Genomic DNA, 20,421 nt, shown 5'->3' with positions numbered 1-20,421 from the left:
GGCTGAAACCAATAAACTCAGTTAGCAAAAAAGAAAGTTGCATGAACCTGCAAACCAACTGGATTACATCTGTAGGCAAACTCATCCCAGAGCTGCTGGCCAGGTGAGCATCTGCACTTTTCCTGCTATTGTCAGCACTGTCGGATTTAATAAAACTTCCTAACAAACTGTGACCTTCATGTATTAACTTAATTAAAGCAGTATCATGGCTAGTACCCAAAGTGTTAACCTGTGGGAGGCGGTTATTGAAATCCATTATCTGTGGAGTCAGTATTAGTGGTCAGCAGCATCAGAAGTAAAACTGCAAGTCAGGCCCTCCCTTGGGTGCTGTGAGCTCAGCAGGCTAAACTGTCAAAGCTTCTTAAAGGACTGATAGTTAAACCCCCTGGTGTTATAGGTAAACCAATCATTTGCTGTCAGCAGGAAATATGACTTTATTTAGCAGGTTGGGGGGAGAAAAAAATGCTAACAGGAAAGAGGATTTAGACAGAAGCGTTATGTCAGTTTGTGCTGTTGTGCTATGTAGATTCCACGTGACTTGGATTGATTTTTCTTAATTCCAGGCTTTTTAATAACAGGAATTTATTTATGTAGAAACCCAGTGTCATATAAAACTATACATGTGCTTGACCATTTCTGTTGGACTTAGAAACTTTATTCTTCACTTAGAATATGGTTCATCTTTAAGAAAGTTATAAGTAAACAGCTGTCACTGTGTAGAGATTGGTTACTCCTTTCCTTTGGTTTTGTGTAGCTGTTGTCTGCATGTAACTTAATCTCTTTTTAACCACAATAAGTACATTTAACATTAACCAACTGTATTATGTAGACTAATGTTTATTAAGTCATTATAGGAAATAATTATGTAGGACTATTATATAGAGGAATATATATTTGTTAATTATATGCATACGGGCTACAAGTATATGATACTGTAATTGAATTAGCCTAATAGTGATACTTCTCATATTTTCTAGCTTTTAATTCTGTTTCCAAAATTTAAGATTGACAGCATTTTACTTCTTACTACTTAAATCCTGGAAGTGATAGCATGTTGTGGAAGAGTGTCAAGTAGATGTAAGAGATTTGATGCTTTTTTTGCTATAGCTCTGCTTACTGGACAGGAGCAATGCTTAAGCTCTTGGTGGGGGTTAGCATTATAGTGGCTTGTGAATAGTGCTCTCTTATATATCAAGACCTATTACCTCAGTACAGTAAACTGTTTTTAGGCTGTTGAATGTGCCGAAATAATGTCATAGGATTGCTGGGATATGATAGAGGATAACTTTGTCCTTGAATTACCTTCAAATGGTGAAGCATGCATAAGAAATCTGAGAAAAAGGAAATGTCAGGGAAACTTTAATTCGTATTTAAGTTATTCTCAGAGTTGTGCTAAAACAAAGCCTTTACAGTTCAAGATGCATCTATTGCAGAGCTGAGGGATGAAAGCTAATTCTTGCTGTAAGAGGAATTCTTGAAAGAGCTTCTGTTAGGTGGTCCATGTCAAACCACATGAAGTCTGTCATCAGCACTTGCCCAGTGCTGGCATTAGTTGTGTGAAAATTCTATTAGGTCTATACAGGTTTTGCCCATTCCTGCCCTTACCATATGTTGTGCACAGTCTTTCTGGTTTTGATAAGCCAACTGCTTGTTTATAGACACAGCACAGAACCAACACTTTGAGTGTACTACTGTCCACTTCCTTACTGATGTTGTGGTATATGGATCCTGTGCTCAGCACTGTGGAATATAAACATTGGATAGAATGGAGGTTAGTACAGTCATCTAATGAACAGTGGTAGATGACCATCTGCAAATCTTACATTGTAAAATTAAATGGGAAAATAACTACTTTTTCAAAGTTTTCCACCTAGCAGTCAACTCTGGAACTTGCCATGATGTAACTTAATTCTGCTGACTTGTTCTATTTTGTTTTTGTTTTCCTTTGGAGGTTCTGAGCTCTGCTTGCTATATCTGTTTTTATCCTCCCTTACAAAATAGGTTTTTCCTGTGTAATACTGTGTACTTGACTTCAGAGTCTTCTGTGATCACTGTTTCATATTCCTATGCAAAATTTGCTTAAGCTTTCTGTGAGTACAGGGTTGTGGACACTGACAGGCTTTGTTGATAAGCCTTTTAACTTAAGTGATGGCTGTGAGTTTGTGGTGGGTGATGGTTTTATAACAAAGCGGTCTGTGTTCTCTTGCTGGGTCTATTATAACAGGCTCGAGTGTCTGTCAAGCAGTTCACATGAATTATGCTTCTGGAACTGGCAAAGATGATAGCTTGCTAAAATAGTTTTTTTTTTTTTTAAATGTAGATCTATTCTGAAAAGTTACTTAAGCAGATTTCATGGGATTCTGGCTTACTGCTTTCTATAAGCTTGCAGAAGAAAGCATCCTTCATAGTTTTTCTCCATTACTTACTTTTTATATTATTCATCTTGACACCTGTATTTTGGATTCTCAAAGCTGCCTTGTATTCTTTCAAAACAAGATTCTGAGAGTGGAAAACTTTGGACAGGTTTTACATTGAATAACTTCTAAGTTGTCCCAGTCATTTTAACAGCATCAGAAAAGTAATGTTTTTCTCTGAATCTATTGAAGAAGAATGAAACTTAATTTTTAAGAAGTAATTATGGAAATTCACGCTAGTGGATTTTGTTAAAAATAAAAAATGCTCTACTTCTGCTCTATTATTCTTATTGTATATGTGGAAGTAAACACTGTTTAGATATGAGGAAAATATCTTGTATTTTAGAGAATCTTTATTGAAAGTTCTAAGGTACTCTACATTTATCTCTGACATATTACTTGGGAGCCAAATAATTCATAGGAGAAGACACTTTATGTCTGGTTTTATATTAAGTCTTAATTTCTCTGCACCCAAATTATTTCTGAAAGGACCAAATTGTGCTCTCCTGTCCCCTTTGATTCTTTCATTGCATTGCATCCTAATATCATGTAGCTGCAAAATGGTTTGACTTGCTGATCTGACAAAAGGTTCAGCCTTCCACTTAGAGTATTTCTCTACTGGATCTGTTCAGGTAGTTGGTCTACTAGCAGTGCTGTAATTGCTAGAGCTGAATGTGAAAGGGAGCTAGGAATGGGACCATGCTTTGAGTGGCAACTTATATTTGCATAAAGTGAGGCTTTCTGTGAAATTTCATTCGTATCTCAGTACATGGTTCATCTTAAGCCAGTACTTAGTCCACACTGTGAAGGGCTTTATTTACTACAGTGTCTGTATTTTGTATTTCTAATTATTTAATACTCCAAATAGTGTTCCAGAATGCATTGCCTTGAGCGGTGCTAATGTCTGTACTTTACGGTCATATTGCTTTTAAAAACTGTTGGGTAGTTGAAATACCAGGTGGCTGTGAATTTTACCTTTCTGTTTTTATTAGCTGTTATATCAACCCTAGGACTGGTTTCAGGGATCCCTCACTTCACCATCTTTAGATTCTGGAAGCAACTTCTGCAGTCCATCTTTGCAGGTTGGTGAATTTGGACATTGGACAAGGGCTTCATCTGAATGGCTGTGTACTGTATTCTTGTATTTAAAGGACAACTCTAAACTAAATGTCCTAGATAGAATCATGTTGCTAAGACAGAACTCCAGAACCTACAGACAGGCTTGCAGGAAGATCTACTTATGCTGACTGCGAGCTGTTTTTAGCATAATTTTTTGTATAGTTCTTTTTATTTCAAAAATGAGTTAAAATGTGGAAAATATGTGACATTTATGTGATTTATGGCTTTCAGAGTTCTGCTTTTCATGCAGTTAGAAATGTTTTCATTATTTCATTTTTAGGCTTAAATGCCATAATTGTGTGACAGGATTTCTTTGCAGTAGCGCTTCAAGGACTGTGAGTACCTTAGACGTATTAAGTACACAGATTTGTTGTATTCCTGACGTTTGTTTTAGCATGAAGCTGTTAAAGACAGGTCTAAAAGTTGTGTAGTTTTGACAAAGCAGTGAATTGGAACCTTTATTTGCTGCCGTTTGATTTTTAAGTTAACCTTTTAGCGCCACAAGTTTTTTGTTCTGTTTTGTCTCCCATTTTGGCATTAGGATTGGCAAGATTTGAGGTTATTGCTTTTATTTCATTTTTTGCTTACCCTTAAATCTTACAAAAGCCTTATCTTGTGGGTTGAGCTAATTGTGGTTTGTCTTGCTGAGTGGTGTTGAGCGTTTTGGGTCAATTATGTGAATCCACTTACAACAGCGGTGGTGGTTTTAATGTGTAATATTGATTTGAGCTACAAAAGGGTGTGTTTCATTAGATTTATTTGCCTAAACAATGCTTCAGATCCTATTTAATGTACCAAACATTTATTCTTTTTTGCTTTAATTACTTCTTAGATTTGATTAGCATTGCATGTAGGTCTGTATAACAGTTTCCTTGTCTATGAATTGTGGAACAGCACAGAAGAATTGGAGAAAATGCATCCTGTAACTTAAATCTGTCTCTGCTGTATGAATTATCAACTTGTATTGAGGCTTGGGGGTGCGTAGGGTGACCTATCTTGAAAACCTGGGATATCATGAAGTCCCAGACATTCTTCTTCCTTAATGATGAAGGGGGGAGAGTGTGTGTGTGTGTGTCTGTCTGTATGTGTTAATTAGGTATTTACACTGAAGTAAATGGCATCTGTCACACGGTAAATATCAGAAACTGCTGAAGTGTATAAAATCATCTGTGAAAACTGTGCAGGCGGTATCAAGCACTTTGTTAGGAAACACGTGTAGATATCTTTGTTCTTCTACTGGTTCATGTGAAAATCAGCTTTGTTTCTTGTAATTAATAGATGAGAATCATTATAAAGCAAGCTGGGGGGATGGGTTATGAAGAACTTTTTTCATGAATCATATCCTTAAGAAAGTAACAAACTCTGAAGTTCCTGAATAATTGTAATGCTAAGAATCTGTAAATTTTCCTAGCACCTTTCATTATTTTTTCAGCGCTTTGCCTTAGCACTGTGTTAGTCATACATGCATTGTCTTGTTTCTATTTCCATAACTAAATACCTTGTTTTGTTGTAAATGTTGGGAGCACGTGTAAGTACACATGTTTTAGCTAACCATTTTGGTACCTATTTCCTAGAAACACAAAGAAACATGGTAGAATTAGTATTTTAGGTGCCTTTTTTGAACTTGCTTGTGAACTTAGTGGTCATTTTGGTGCACTTTATTGAAGAGGATTGTTGAACTTGAGCTAGTTCTTGTTTCTCTAGGTGGTCATGAATTTTGCACTAAAATCACTGTTGCATTTCAAAGTGTGGCCAGTTGTTGTGTTTTTAGTCATATTGATGAACCTTTGTTTAAAAGTATTTGTGCTACTAAAGAGTATTCTTTCTAATGAATACTCTTGGATTCCTTCTTAAATTGAGATTATTAAGGCGTATTTGTCATAGAAGGAGAGCTGAGGAGTCTTCAGTAGGGTGGTTAAGTGTTCATTACAGCTTAGATTTTTAGATTCCTAAAGGTGTAACAAATGATGAGTATGTTTTGGTAAACTTTTTGTCTTATTTGTGTCATTATTACAGTATAATTAGTCCTTATTAAATATATTTCCAATCTAAAACATCTACAGAAGTTTAACTGCTCTCTATGGAACTAAGTTATGCCTTTAGTTCTTTATGTTGTGTAGTGTAGCAGGTCCTTGTAGTTGCTTGAAACGCATCTTTTGAGGCACAGGTAGCCCAATATAACAAAAATTTACAGTATAAACAGTTTACTACTTTTAGGTTTGTGTGCTTTTCCAGCCTTTGTTGGTATCCATTCATGCTTGAGATTGTGTGATCAATTCTACTATTTATGAAGGAATTGTGTTTCTTCAGAAACCTCCTGGGAGTTGCTTCTCTGTCTTGTTGATGTTATTTTTCTGAGCTAAAACAGAAAAGTGAAAAATTATTCTTCTGAAATGTTAGCTGTCGTAAGCTGGGGACTAGTTCTGAATACATAGGATTGTGTGAATTTAAGTCAAGTATTTAACTCTTGTTTGAAATGCATTTATTTTCAAACTTGTAATGCTTAAAGAACGGCAGCTAATGGATTTTTTGGGCTGCCTAAAAATGTTATGTTATTATAACTTAATTTATACCATAATTCTTTTCTGTGCAGAAATCTGAAGGATTCAGCTGTCATTTAGCTTCAAAAGATGGCTTTTGTAATGTTTACCTGTAATTATGGTGATTAGTATGATTACATTTCGGTATGCTATGCTGTAAATTCTGTAGTATGTTTGTAGTACTTATCATGAGCTACAATGTATTATTAAAGAGATGAAATACACATTTAAAGATGGAAATCTTTGTAAGGAGGTGACATCCACTGTGGAATGAGTCATGCTTTCCAGGTTACGAGTGAGCTGGTTTGATTGTATTTACAAGTCAGTATGGAAGTTCCATAGAGCAGCTGCCACTGGAACCTGAAAATCTGGAGGTTTTGAACTAATGGGGGGAAACTAAGACTTATTTCTTGTCGCAGCAAACTTTGCTTCATGCTGTGGCAGTGTATCACGTGAAGTGGTTGTAATATGGCTACAGTTTTGTTACGTTGGTGTGGTTGTTAGGGTGCCTGCAAGGATAATTCAACAGTGAACTAGAGAAGATGCTAAAATCTTGTGGTAATGTAGATGGGGAGAAATAGAGCTATCAGGTGGAAGAGAAGCATGGGGATAAGTAGTAATAAAACACTTGAAGAGGGGGAAGAAATGGCGGAGGGAAAGCACACAAAACTATTTTGAGGAAATCTTATAAATCAGTGGCTTTACAATATCTTTTATGACTTCTTCTGTGGTGCTAGTAGGACTGCTGGGGGGTGCAGGGCCCTCTTCTCTAGATGCTTAAAAGTAGCTAACTGTCGTAGTTTAGTCCCTTATATAAGGAAATGTTTGGTCTTGTAAAACACTCATGCTTAAGTATGCTTGTGTAAAACAAACTGAATAACTAAAAACTTGAATCAATCATATAAATAAAGGTATCTAAGGGCTATACTGTTTCTTGTACTTAAAACTCCAGGAAGAGTAGCAGACAGGGTTAGTTCTGCTATCATTTAATCAAATGCTGAATTATTAACTTAATTTGTCAAGGTGTTTTATTATAAAGTGTTAAAATCCTGCTGCATGGTGCTAGTGGTTAGGGTTTTTGGTTTTGCTTTGTTTATAACATGAAGCAAATGCTGTCATAATAAAATAAAAGCCATTATCTCTTCAAAGAAGCTATAATAACTAAAATGTGAAGTGTGGAGATTCTAGGTGGTTTTGTGCTCATGGAGCTGCTGAATTGGCTGTGTATTTGTGTATCTATTTAAGAGTGCTAGAAATTTATGGCAAGCTGGTATTTCTTTCTGGTGTTGGGATTAACTTTTTTTGCAAAACATAGAAAAACTCAATAAATATGAAGAATGAGGCTGAATGTTCACATGTGACATAATAGATGTAATTTTTCTTATAAGTTACCTGAATATTTGTTTCTCATTGTGCTATTCAGAATCTCTTGACTACTGCTTGACAGTTTCTAGATACCTTTATTCTTCTTGCTTTGACTGGATGAACCAATAATGTGTATGGACTACAGTGCTTCCAAACTGTAATATGTTATACTGACAACCTTTGTGCTACTTGTGAATAAAATCTCTGTTTGTAAATAAAAAGATATTTGAAATGTCATGTATGTTAAGATTCACTTTATGGAAGGATGCTGCTTCCAACATAGTCTATTTAGCATGCTGAAGATGATAAAAAATATTCATAAAATAACAGTTTTAAAACTAGTAAGCAGTGAAGTGTCAACCTGTATAGTGATAAATCTTACTAATGTATAGCTATACAGATCTTATACAGTTTAAACAGTGGCATGTTTCTTTTAAAAACATCCTGGATGAGAGCTTACAAAAGGAAAACGAAATGAGAAACTGATTTATTTATTTGATTTTGTGGATCTGCGTGTATCTTAATTTGTAAGGAAAAGTGTAGCTAAAACATGTTGAAGAACAATCCAAAAGTGTTGTAGCTTTAATTCCCAAAGTGTTTGAATGAGTTCTGACTTGTTCAAAACCAGTTATTGTTTCTGGTAAACTGTTCATCACTTCTTTTTGTATGGTTTAGATTTGACTAGAAAAATGTTTGACAAATGCATATAAATTAGGATACAGTGGATCAGGAATCAAACATGAGCCTGCTTAAATAATTCTCAAGATTTTCTGGTTCACGTGTAGTGATATTGAACTCTTTAGTCATAGGCTTTAATTTGTGCATGGTGCTGACCTGATGCTGTGCAGGGACACTCGCTGCATCCCTTCATTCAATTCACTCTAATTATCCCCAACTTCCTGGGGAGCCTGCTTAGAACTGGTCATGAATGTTTGTTATTAAGTATTAAGATATTAGACTACCCTGGTTACATGTAACAAAGTAGTTTTTAGTCTGAATTTACATATAGATGATCAGTATAGGAAGCTGAAATTAATTTGCCATGATTTGATTTTAACCAAATTCAAAACAATACATTGGAATAAAACATCTTGACAGTGACGCTTAAGGTGGGAGTTAAATGAGATTTAATGTTATTGTCTGAGTTCCTGTATGTCAGTGTTGGTAATTTCAATGTATGTTTTAGAGTGGTTATGGTATGTAAATTATCTTTGAAAGAATCACATTTGTGTGCATGTTTCAGGATGTCTGTAATTATTTTTGCTGGGAGCATCTGTTAATGTGGAATATTCCCCCCCCTTAGGTTCACGTGAAAATGGCGGATGAAGCTGTCTGTGTTGGCCCAGCTCCCACCAGCAAAAGCTACCTCAACATGGACGCCATCATGGAAGTCATTAAGAAAACCAGGGCCCAAGCTGTGAGTCTGAATGAGTCTATCTGCTGCAGCTGTTTCATATATAGAAAGCAGAAAAGCCAGAGTTTGTATTTTTTTTTTTTTAAGGTGTGCGTGGAGGGGAGGGGGGAGGAAGTGATTGAATATGCGATTCCAGTTAGTTCATGTCACATGAGTTAAATGTGTCCGAAATCGCTACTGGAAATCAAAGGCTTTGTAGCATCTGGCAGCACTGGTTGCTGATCCTGCAGGTGGCTGCTGGATTCAGCTTTCACACCAGGGAGCAGCTTCAGTTCATTTCCAAATTTGCTGAGGAAAAAAGAAAAAAATCCCAATTAGTTTTGAGCACTAACCCTTTATATGCCATAATGGCTTTTTGAATGCTTTACGGAGTGTGTCCAAAGAAGGCTTTTGCTTAAACTTGGTTTGAAGCAGTTTTTGAATTATATACATGTCTTATTTGCAAGAAGGTGCATTCTGTAATTACTTGTTTCAGAATGTTTACAGAATGCACATTGGCCCATATTTACTTGTCTAATCTGTTCTGCTTTTCTCCCTCCAAATTGGCCTGAGATTCAAAGCTTAACAGGGGTCGGTTGGAAAAATGAATGTTTAGTTGTGTTCACAAATCTAATGTTCTTTGTAATGTCAGTGAAACAAATGTATTATTCAGAGCTACTGTAAACAGCATTTATAAAGTAAAATTTGATGGCTGTGTTTGAGCAACACTGATTACCGTGGGATGGTTTGGAGCAATCTTGTGATTTCTTCAAAGTAGAAGTTCTGGTGTGATGCTTCCAGGGCCCCAAAACTTCCCTGTAAAGAAAGTGACTCTTGTGTCCTTCACTCAAAGTTTTTGAAAGTAGAATGCAGTTGCTTATCCTTTTTAAAAGAGGGTAGCAGCTTATACTTTTCTACTTTATCTGTTGGAGTGTATTGGATTAAGAATCTTGTGATTTGCGAAAAACAAAGAAGGAAACTTCACCACTACAGTACAAGGTGTGTATTGGGATATGAATAACCAATTGGGCATTTAAGGATGCGTCACTTACACTAATGATATAGTAAATACTGTTCTCCAGCAAGGGTGGCTAGAGGTAGGAGACCTACGACTATGGACCTTTGATCACTGTTGTGATCAAAGCTAAAGAGTATTTAGAATGAAGAGTACTTTGTAGACTTATTGAGAAGAGTATGTATGAGTATTGATGTAGGAGTCTGCAGTGATGTGAGTGTGGCAAAAGGGAGTAAAAAGAGAGGGAATGTCTCTCAACTGAGTATATTAGTATCTCTGTAAACATCATGTTTCTCTGTAGTCAAGTAGGGAATACTTATTTCAGAAAACAGCTCAACCAGTGGGTTTGTACAGGACTCAGGACAGCAATATCAGCCATTTCAACTAATTTAAATGCTTGGTGCTCAATATTGCCTTAATGTTATTTAGAAGGTGATGGTAAAATTGGTGTCTGGCTTCCAAGGTCAGTGAGATTGAAAATTTCTTTGCTTTCTTTTTGAAGGTACACCCAGGATATGGATTTCTTTCAGAAAACAAAGAATTTGCCAGACGTTTGGTAAGTTATCTTTCCTTGCTTGGATGTGAAGGGTGAACTGGGTGACATATTTTCATTGCCAGGTATTTGAGGAATCAGGGTACTCAAGGTAGATTTGAATGGTACACAAAGTGCTTTGTACGCCTTCTCTGCATGTGGATTCCTTGCATTTCATGGGTACAGTTGCAGCCTGTGCCTGTTGGTAAGAGCTGCACTAAAGATATAGAAATCTCAGTGGTTTTGCTTCTTGTCTGTAATGTTTCTGCTTTCTCAGCTGAGTCACTGAAATGATCTAGGTGAAAAATGTTTGTTTCCAAGTGACTGTTTTGGTGACTTCTAGCACAGCTGGTGAACAGCTGTTTCAGCAGCGCTGAAAAGGTGCTGAACTGCACTTTCAGAATGGGGACAGAAAGCTGTTTAAAAACCTGCTTCTGTGCTGGAAGTCATGTATTGTAGAACTGCATCCTTTGAAAGGACCGAGGAGGTACTTCAAGAAGATACTGTTTTTCCTTCACGTTTGAATTTGTTTTTTTATTCACAGTCTCCTTAGTTCAGTGGGGTTTTTATGTATCACAGAAACTGATATATGGCCTTCTTACTGATTTCCCCAAACCTACCCAATCGTTGTTTTTTAAGAGGCAGTAAGAGAAACTGGTTACTGTTTTTAAGAATACTTTTTATAGCTCAGGATAGAAACGCAGATGAGGAATTTGCTTCTGTAAAGCTTCTATGAGGTCTCTTCTGTTCTTAGCAATTGTGAGGTAACTCTTGCTTCTGTGTTTTCCTTTTACTTCATCCCTTTTGGTTCAAATTCTGTTTGTAGTACAGACTGTTATAATTTAGTTGATTCTTTGGTGTTAGATAGTATCACCAACTCACCAAATGAAGCTATGTGTGAATTAAATGTCTATTTTTATTTTATTTATTTATTTATTTTGCTTCTTAGCAGCCATGCTTCTTTAGAGCAGACAAACAAGAAAGAGCAATGGAGAGTCTGTGTCCTTCTGATTGCTGTGTTGTGGTAGCGTTCTGTTAAACTTGAAAGGAATTTAAAGCTCTTCAATTGTCAAGTTTTACCCAATGTAGGACAATCTCCTGCATGTTAAACTATATGAAAATAACAGTTTTTTCTCTGTGCTACAGAGCCTCTTTAAGGGGAGGATTCTTGGTTTAATTTATAACAGTGTGTTCCTACTGGGTTGCTCCAGCGTGGTAACTGGCTTTAGTTGGCAGTTCCTTTTTGGGGTGGGGTGGTGGGGAAGAAACAGAAGTGCTAGATCATGCTATTATGTGGTATATTTTTGCTGCCAAACTTTGGAATTTGATAGTTATTACTCTGAACTGGGCACACTTCCTGGTAGTCTGGTTATTATTTAGTGATGTAAATTACAATATTGTTGACATGACAATCTGGAATGATTTGTGGGTTTTTTTTTTCTTCTTCAAGATTTTAAGTAGAAATGAAGGAAGAAGCAGCATTCCTGTAGATCCCCTCCCCCTTCCTTCTCATCTTTTCACTCAAATGCTTTAATACTGGCCACGTTATTTCAGGAATTCACTAGAAACACTTTTACATTTGGGCTGCTACAGTCTCAAAGTAGCTTCTAAATACATTTCACAAACTTTATGGTCCCTAAAAATAGAATAAAACAAGCGAGTTCTGCTTTGCTTTTTCAAACATAGGATTTTAAGTCTCAATTAAGTCATAACCATGCTTCCCTTCATGTCAGTGACTCTACAGTATCAAACCCCTAGTGAGAATTGGGGAGATGATCTGTCTTTATCACTGAGGACTAATATTTTTTCAGACAACTTGATTAACATGTTTAGGAGAAAATTTTTCCTGCTGTTTCTCTTCTTCATTAAAGCCTGTAATAAATGTTAGAAAACTGTTGTGGGGTTGGCAAGGATGTGTTTTTGTTCCATTTTTTCCCTGTGCCTTGATGTGCATCCATGCTATTTGTTCTCTTTGACTGGAAGTGCTGGTGGACTTGTGAAACCTGTGTTTATTTCTTGGGGCATATCTGTAGTTTTAAAACAAGGCTACCTACATTGGGCAGTGGAGGGAAAGGCTAAGTGCTTTAAACTCACTGTTCTGCCTGTATAAGAGTGGTAATTAGCTCAAAGTGAAGCTTTGTCTTCAGTTAGTACGTGGAGGGTCAGTTCACGTGTAATCTTCCCGTGCATGATTTGAAAAAAAAAAGTGTGTTTTTTCATTCCTTACTGCACAAATGTTCCTTGTAAAAGACTGGATTGATACATTTGGAGTATTGGAAATCACCATTCTTTATTTTTCTTCACTATCCTTCATTTTGTTATTTTTAGAATGGGGTGAAACACAAACATGTTGAGGATTTCAAGTAAATGATCAGTTGGCTCCAAAACAAATGTTCTAAAGTGATGATGTGACTACCTGCCTTATTTGTCATAGTGATCCAATTAAAAAGTTGGTGCATCACCTTTTCAGGTGTGACTATTTCTGTTGCTGTTGTTAGACTACAGTAAGGGATTCACTGCATTCATATGAGTGAAGTCAGCTAATGATTTTATAAAAGTGGAAAGTAAGTTTCTTGAAAATAGCTATTTTAATGCTGCGTCTTTTGAAAAATTTTTAAGATAAAGCAGATGTTTGGAGTACTCTATTATTACATAGAACAAAGTGTGTTTCTGGGCAAGTGGTTGTAGTTTCTTAGAATATTAACTTGTTCTGATATGTTCTGATTTTAATTAATAAATGTGAGTTATCTAACTCAGAACCCTCAAGATGCTTCAGAAAAAATGATGTATGTATTAAGGCTGTGGAGTCCAGTATGCAGTTGTTACTTGTAGCTTATGCATGCAACTGTATCTGAATATAAGCAGTATTTTTCTTCATGGAGTAACTGTGTATTAATGAGTATTGATGTAATCGTAAAGGTGCAGTCAATCTGTAATCTTTTGTGTCCTTTTAGCTACCACTATTTGGCAGGACTAAGAGGAGAACAAAGCAGCCAGCAGTAGTTTTCTTGACTTTTGAAGCTAGATTAACATTCTTGGTGGAATTAAAAAACATAAATCAGTGTAGTACCTGAAATAAATGGCAAACAATACACATAGAAGTGGTTAATCACATGTTTGAAAATGGTTGTAGGCTTGTGTTGAAAAAGGTAAAACAGAGTGAAGTGTATCTTCTGTAAGAGGATGCACATCTAACCTGTAAGGAACTTTGTTTAGGTGGATCTGCAGCCCTGAAGAGTTAATTATGGAATCTCCACCTTTTACAGTGTGAATTCATAGTCACAGCAGTACTTTAAATGCTCATTTATGACATTATTATTTGTAAGTAAAATTGTGGGGTTACTTTATTATGATTCAATGTATACTGCAGTTCTGGGAAGCATTAGATGTGATTCATGAGCAGATCCCACATAAATTGCTGAATAAGAAGTCAATAAATAAGTGTTTAGCATTATTTGTGCTTTCTGATGGTGATGGTAAAAAACAAAAACAAAACAGACTTCAAAGCCTGATGTGAAGAAATCTTACTTGAGAGGTTACATCTTTCGAGGAACGGAGTGGACAGAACTATTGATGTGGATCACTTATTCTGTCCTCCATTGCAAAGCGTTTCCAAGCCAAAGCAGTCCGTGGTGGCTTATGGTGCACTAATGGAGTCTGCTAACCATAGGTGGTAAAGGTGCGGCAATGTTCTTGTCTCTTGTTCTTTGCCTCTTCAACAGCAGGTAACCAAGGTGCTCCCACGGCTGAAAAGGTCCTGTTCAGTTATCTGAACTCTACCTGCTTAGAGGCTTCCTAGTGTGAAAGTAGGAAGGCTCTCTTTTCTTTTGAGCCTTTTTGCCTAAGGTTTGCAGACTTAAAGCTGCTTCTGATGATATCCTGAATAGGCCTCTTTCAAAATGCCAAATACTGCTACTGATATTCTTGGTCCAGGAAATACGATCCTGTATGACTTTTGAAATTATTTAGGGCTGTGTGTGTGATTAAAAAAATCAGTGATTTTGCATATCCAGACTATCATAAGCCATTTAATATTTCACATGAGATGTATTTCAACAGCAGTCATTTCAACGGTGCACTTACTAAGGTGTGTGGTTCTATGGATGAATGGATTTGTAAATAAAGGAAAAAAAAGAATAATTTCCTTGACGTGCAGTGTCATTGTAGTAGCTGTTATTACCAGGAATCTAAAACACTTTGTTCAATAGTCTTTCTTTAAGTGTTTTGAAATCTGGTTATGAGTATAAAAGATGCTTGCCCTTTTTCTACTCTACACAGCTGTACGTGCCTGTATTTTTCCTCATTGCAATAACGGAAGGCTTGCAAAGCATAATGCTTTGCTGTCTTTTTATGTAGGTAACATTTTCTTTTCACTTTCTGTGTTTTTATTCTACTATTGATTTGCAGTGTTGCAGACCAACTTGCCTGATTATGACAAATTCTGTCCATTCTGTTGTGAAGTGATTTGTTAATTTGTCCTATTTTAGTATAATTGATGTGAGTTGGTATGGCAACCTTGATAACGTGTTACAGGTCTGCTCCTTCTGTTTCTAAATCAGTATTAACTGTCCAATTGCTACCAGTGGAGTTAGATTGGACTTGACACTTCAACTCTTGACTGTTTTTTTTGAATAAGAATTCCTGTTGTCTTACCACTTTTGTGGTAAGGCAGATGAAGCATTAGCTTAGAATTCAATGAAAGCCATACTTTATTAATAACTGCTTCTGTTGTCTGCCTTCATTTATGAGCTAATTTACACTGTGATAATGGATGATCTATGTTCAGTAGTCCTGCACAGCAAGATTGCATTGCCTCTTGCCATGACACTGGGCACTGCTAAAAAGTCAGCTTCCATCCTCTTCACAGTCTTCACTGTGGTATTTTCCCAGGCCTTCTCAACCTCCAAGCCTTCTCTTTTCACAGAATCACAGAATGACCTGGGTTGGAAGGAACCTCAAGGATCATGAAGTTCCAACCCCCCTGCCTGGCAGGGCCACCAAACATATTTACTAGATCAGGTTGCCCAGGGTCCCGTCCAACCTGGGCTTGAGCCACCTCCAAGGATGGGGCATCCACAACCTCCCTGGGCAGCCTGTTCCAGGACCTAACCACTCTCCTAGTGAAGAACTTCCCCCTAACATCCAACCTAAATCTACCCTCTTTCAACTCAAATCCATTTCCCTTTGTCCTGCTATTATCGGCCCTTTCAAAGAGTTTACTCCCCTCCTGGATATAGTTTCCCTTCAGGTACTGAAAGGCTGCAATGGGGTCACCCCACAGCCTTTTCCAGGTATAACAGTACCAGTTGTTGTTCATCAGAGGAAAGATGTTCCAAAAAATATCTATGAACGTGCCAAAAAGAAAGGCACTTTGATTGTAACTTACCTGATCTGTTGATATTTGCCAGTGAAAACATGTAGCCTGTATGAAAGCCATGATGACTCTCAGGAAGAAGTAAGAATTTACTGAATAACTTCCATCTGTCTAAATAGTGTTTAGTGGTTTAATTTAGAAGTCTTTTAAATAATTATCTGGAACCTTAAGGTACCTTAATAGTACTAGCTATTATGAATGCATTTGCTTTTTCATTTTCATTATTTCTGTTTGAAGGATGGCGTATGAATAAGCTTAGTCTATTTGCCCAACATGTTTTGTTCATTTCTGCTTCAGACTGAATGACACTGATCAATAGCACTGATAGCTGAGTACTGGGTTGAACAATCCCAACTCATCCTTAGGTGTGCTGGAATGACTGCATGTGCATATAACTCTGTAGGCCTATTCTGTAAAAATGATTGATTTGCTTTAAACAAAACTACCTAGCTACCCCACTGAGAATCTTTGAGCTAATATGTGTAGTTCCAGCAGAAGCAAATAAGGGAGTGTCTTCCCAGCTTGAAATAGAGGCACAGTTGAAGGGTTGATGCTTCAGAAGCAGGATATAGGAAATAAGAGGGAAAAATAAAGCTGTGATCAGTATGTACACATTTCTAAGCAGGTATTTTGTGTTTGTCCATCTTGATTTTTTATTTTTTTTTTTACATTGGAACTGTGTTGGGCATGTGCACCTGCTGAATAGCATCTCACTGTTTAGAGATAAGAACTTTAATTGATCCTAAATTATGGCTTTCAGTACACACAGGGTTAAGTGAAAAGGTTGCAGTAGTATCTACTGAGCTTTTTGCTTTAATGTGCACATTAGCAGTGGCAGGTCCAGGTTTTAGCACATGTCAGTAATTTACACTTCATTGCTGAGTGGGTGCTCTTGTTCAAGAGTTGTTTCTAAGCCTGATGAATATACTTGTATTGGGAATAAACTGAGTAGAAGAATTGAAAGCCAAATATCCTGCCAGGCTTTTCAATGGGTACTGGAGTTTCCAGTGGGTCACTGATTAGTAATGTGTAGAGCAGCGGGAAAATACAAAGATAAGCTCTGGAAACATTACTACAGGTAGGTTGTACCATCAAACCTCTCTCTGTAACTACCTTTGCAGTTTTCTTTAAAAACCTTTCTACACAGGCCTTATTTTAATATGAGAATATGGCTCATTGGATAGACATCCCAACGAGGTTACTTACTATGCCACCTCTGAATGATTAAAGTGATTGTTGTTCAGAGAGTCCTAGAAACAAATGAACTTAAAGGCTGAACAGTTTCCTGCTATCAGATTATGATGACAGAGATGGCTGTAAATATTTGTTCAAGCTCTTTTTTCTTTTTCATGCTTTGTCAGATGCTGACTTGGCTTGGAGATGAGTATGGCTAATAGCTTTATTGACAAATGTATGTGTTGAGTTGCAGTAGCATTATGGTTGGCTATTGAGACGCAATACAAAGGTTGCTAGCTTTTGAGGAGGAAAATGGATGCTTTCACGTAACAACAACTTTGGTAATAAAACCATGTAATTATCTAAATGTATTTTTGATAGGATGATATTTTTGCTATTTTCCAAGCCGCACAGACTGTTTACAGATCACTGTGTGGAAACTTATACTGTGAAATTCTGTTTTCCTTTGTAGAGAGTCCTGTGCATGCTTTCTGTCCGAAAGGTACTTCTAGGTACCGAATAGGTACTGCTAAATTTACATATGTGTATAGAGAACTGGGTATCTCTATTCCATATGCTGGTTAGAACTCATACTGATGTGTTCTTCAGAACTTCAAAAAAAGAGTGTTGGCACTTACTGCTTCCCACTCACTGTCTAAGGTATTGTGAGTGCTGTTTATATTCAAGCTACTTATTATACAGTTTGCGGATGGGTAATGCATTAAACTTGTGGAGATCAGCAGAAAAACAAACCATGGTGTGCCTGACTAGAGCATGCCTGAGAGAGGAGAACAAGCATCTTACACTTCAAACTTAGAACTGTTTCATTTTCTCTAGTGACAGCTGTCATAAAATATTTTCAGCCTCATGTCTTTGTGTTGGGCTTTGATTCTGTGTGGGTTAAATGAGAAAGTGTTTGGAATGAAAGCACTCTTCACCCTATGCTGGTTAAAATTCTTCCTTGTAGCTTTATAGAGGGAAAGACTTAAGTACAGACTAAGCTCCCACTCTGCAATAGGTCCTTTCCTGACCTCATGCTTCCCAATGTTTAGTTAAATGAGTGGTGGGTACTCTGTATATTGCCATGCTTATTATCTAAGTGAGGTTAAATTGTATTCTGAAGCACTGCATCCTGTGTATACCTGTGTGTATCTGCCTTGAAATCTGGTGAACCGTTTGCTTTCTGGGAACATGGCTTTTTGGTGCTTCGATCCTTTTCTTGACCAAGTGATAAAGAATTGTAGCTTGGGTTTATCAGTGTATTTTCTAGTTGGAGTGTTTTATAGATATGAATGCTATGGTAACATGCTACTGCTGTAAGTGTAGCTTTGGTTGAATTAATGATTATTTGATCTTTGGAACAGGATCTGACCTCAGATAAAGTAACAGATGCTCTTACTAGTTTTTTGTGTGCACGTGTTTTGATTTTTTTTGTTGTAATGGTAAGAAAGTGGGAAGGAAGAAGAGTTTAGTTTTTAACATAAATCCTTGTCTACTTCTAGGCTGAGAGGCAGACTCTCATTCAAACTGATGCAGACTATATCTGTGCCTGTCTTTAAGGAGGATCAAAACACAGTTCTCAGGTGTGAATGTTTTTATTCCTCTTGAAGAAAGAACATGCTGTTTGAAACTGGTGTAGAACTGAAGTGGTTGAACTTTACAGGATGGCTGCTGTTATTCATATTTTAATAATCTAAATACACATAACAGCAACTTTAATGCCTTTTGGGCAGATAATTGTCTTTCTATGCAGAGGGTTACCCAAATATTTTGTGAGCTCATGCACATAGAAAAGCTGAAAGTATGCTTATGTATGAGGGCAACTCAGTGATGTCAGAGGTGGATGTTGGTGATATGGCAGTAGAGGCTGAACTTTCCCAGCAATAGGATGAGAGTTAGTGACTTTAAGTTGCACCAGAGGAGATTCAAGTTGAACTTCTCAGACAAAGTAGTGATGTATTGGAACAGTCTACCCAAGGAGCTGGTGAAGTCACCATCCCTGGAGGTGTTCAAGAAGTGTGAAGTTGTGGCCCTGAGGGACATGGTTATTGGGCAGTGTGGTGGTAGGTGGAAGACTTGAGTCCAACGAGATTTAGTGTTCAATGGAAGTATATTTAGTGTTATGTAGAATAGAAAGACATGTAGATTTCCACCATTATGTGGGGACTAGCTCTGTTTCCCTACTACACCTGTACCAAAACTGTATGTATGAGATAAACTAATGTTTTATCTACAAGATTTTGTCGTACTTCCAATGTTAATATTAAGTTAGGTTGTGTAGTAGATTCTAGTTGTGTTTTTTTGTATTTTAAGACAGATTCTTTTTTTAAAGTTACTTCAAACTACACAAAACACTTTCCTAGTCATTTCAGTGCTTGATAACTTCAGGGTTCATTGCCCCTGTACATTTTTCAAATTATTAGCTTCCTGATGCATACAGCTTTAATTTACCCCCTGCTGATATCCTTAAATGGGTTTTCGAGAATTTTGAAAGTGGACTACTATAGTTGTATTTCAGTGTTGGTCCTGACTGACATAGAATTTCTTAAGTAGCCTCCACAATTAAAGTGATGGGAGGTTCAATCAGCTTCTACTCAGCTCCAAGAAGCTGAAGATTCTCTTGAAAATAGATTTGTATTTGGTTTCCTAGAGTGTTTTTGCTCTGCTTATTTCCAGTGGTTTGCTTGCTGTTTTTGTGAATGTTTGTCCTTGTAAATGTAACTGAAATGTGTTAGAGGCTGTATCTGTTCCTCTAATGTCAAATATTTAATGACAAAACCCTTGCTTTCGTTTACAAAAGAAAGAAGAAAGTGATGTGCTGCACAACTCGCAGCATAAGAAAACCAGTCTTTAAGGGATAACAAATAGTTGAGTAAAAATGTTGTATCTATGATTGTTTTACCGAGTATTTTATTATATTTTGAGTATTAATTCAAGCTGTTGTTTTTAGCTGAAAGTGCCAGAAAATGGCAATTATTTTATGAACCAAAATTTCCATCACAGAATTATAGACGTAAAGATAAAGCATCTGCAGCATGTTTGCGGGTGAAGTCTATACCAGTTCTAATTGTGTTAGTTCTCTTCTGCCACATTTCTGTGGAAAAAGTATTGTTCATAAGGACTTCAATGTCATGCATTCTTCTAGTCTTGTAGGCAAAACCAAACGCTGTCATCCTTTCACCCTGTTGTATCTACTTTCTGCTGTTTGTCAAATTTGACTTCAGTTAGACTCCTACACAAATCCATGTCCATAGTTCAAGTTCCATTGATAATGTGTGGCCTGAAGTTGATACCAGGTGAAGAAGAGCAGAGGAGTAGGAAAAATGCTTTTTCCAATGTAGTAAGTTTTCAGGTTTTAGCTGTACTGAAACATCTGTATTTTCATTCAGTGCAGGATTTGTTCCCATATAGATGTGACTCCATAAATGAAATATTTGTAATACCAGGTGTTGTCAGTGTCATTTACATGACACATCAGTCCTGATACACAGTA

At 36.9% G+C, this 20,421-nt stretch overlaps 1 protein-coding gene across 3 annotated transcripts in view; it reads left to right on the top strand.

The window, feature by feature from the left end:
- The window catches only part of PCCA (propionyl-CoA carboxylase subunit alpha), a 251,751-nt gene that overhangs the window by 26,112 nt on the left and 205,218 nt on the right, over positions 1–20,421 (top strand). For all 3 annotated transcript variants that reach the window (XR_014941909.1, XR_014941910.1, XM_015851501.2), the window contains exons 5-6: positions 8,742–8,855; positions 10,349–10,402. Coding sequence is in view for 1 of the 3 variants with exons in the window: in XM_015851501.2 (XP_015706987.1) it covers positions 8,742–8,855; positions 10,349–10,402 (168 nt within the window). In the remaining 2 variants the exon portion in view is untranslated. The remainder of the gene's footprint in view (positions 1–8,741; positions 8,856–10,348; positions 10,403–20,421) is intronic.

This window comes from Coturnix japonica, chromosome 1 (genome assembly GCF_054131305.1).
Source record: "Coturnix japonica strain WE chromosome 1, WE-NBRP24, whole genome shotgun sequence".
NCBI classification, from domain to species: Eukaryota; Metazoa; Chordata; class Aves; order Galliformes; family Phasianidae; genus Coturnix; species Coturnix japonica.
The sequence above is the reverse complement of the archived record's forward strand: the minus strand, read 5'-3'. Positions and strand labels throughout refer to the sequence as shown.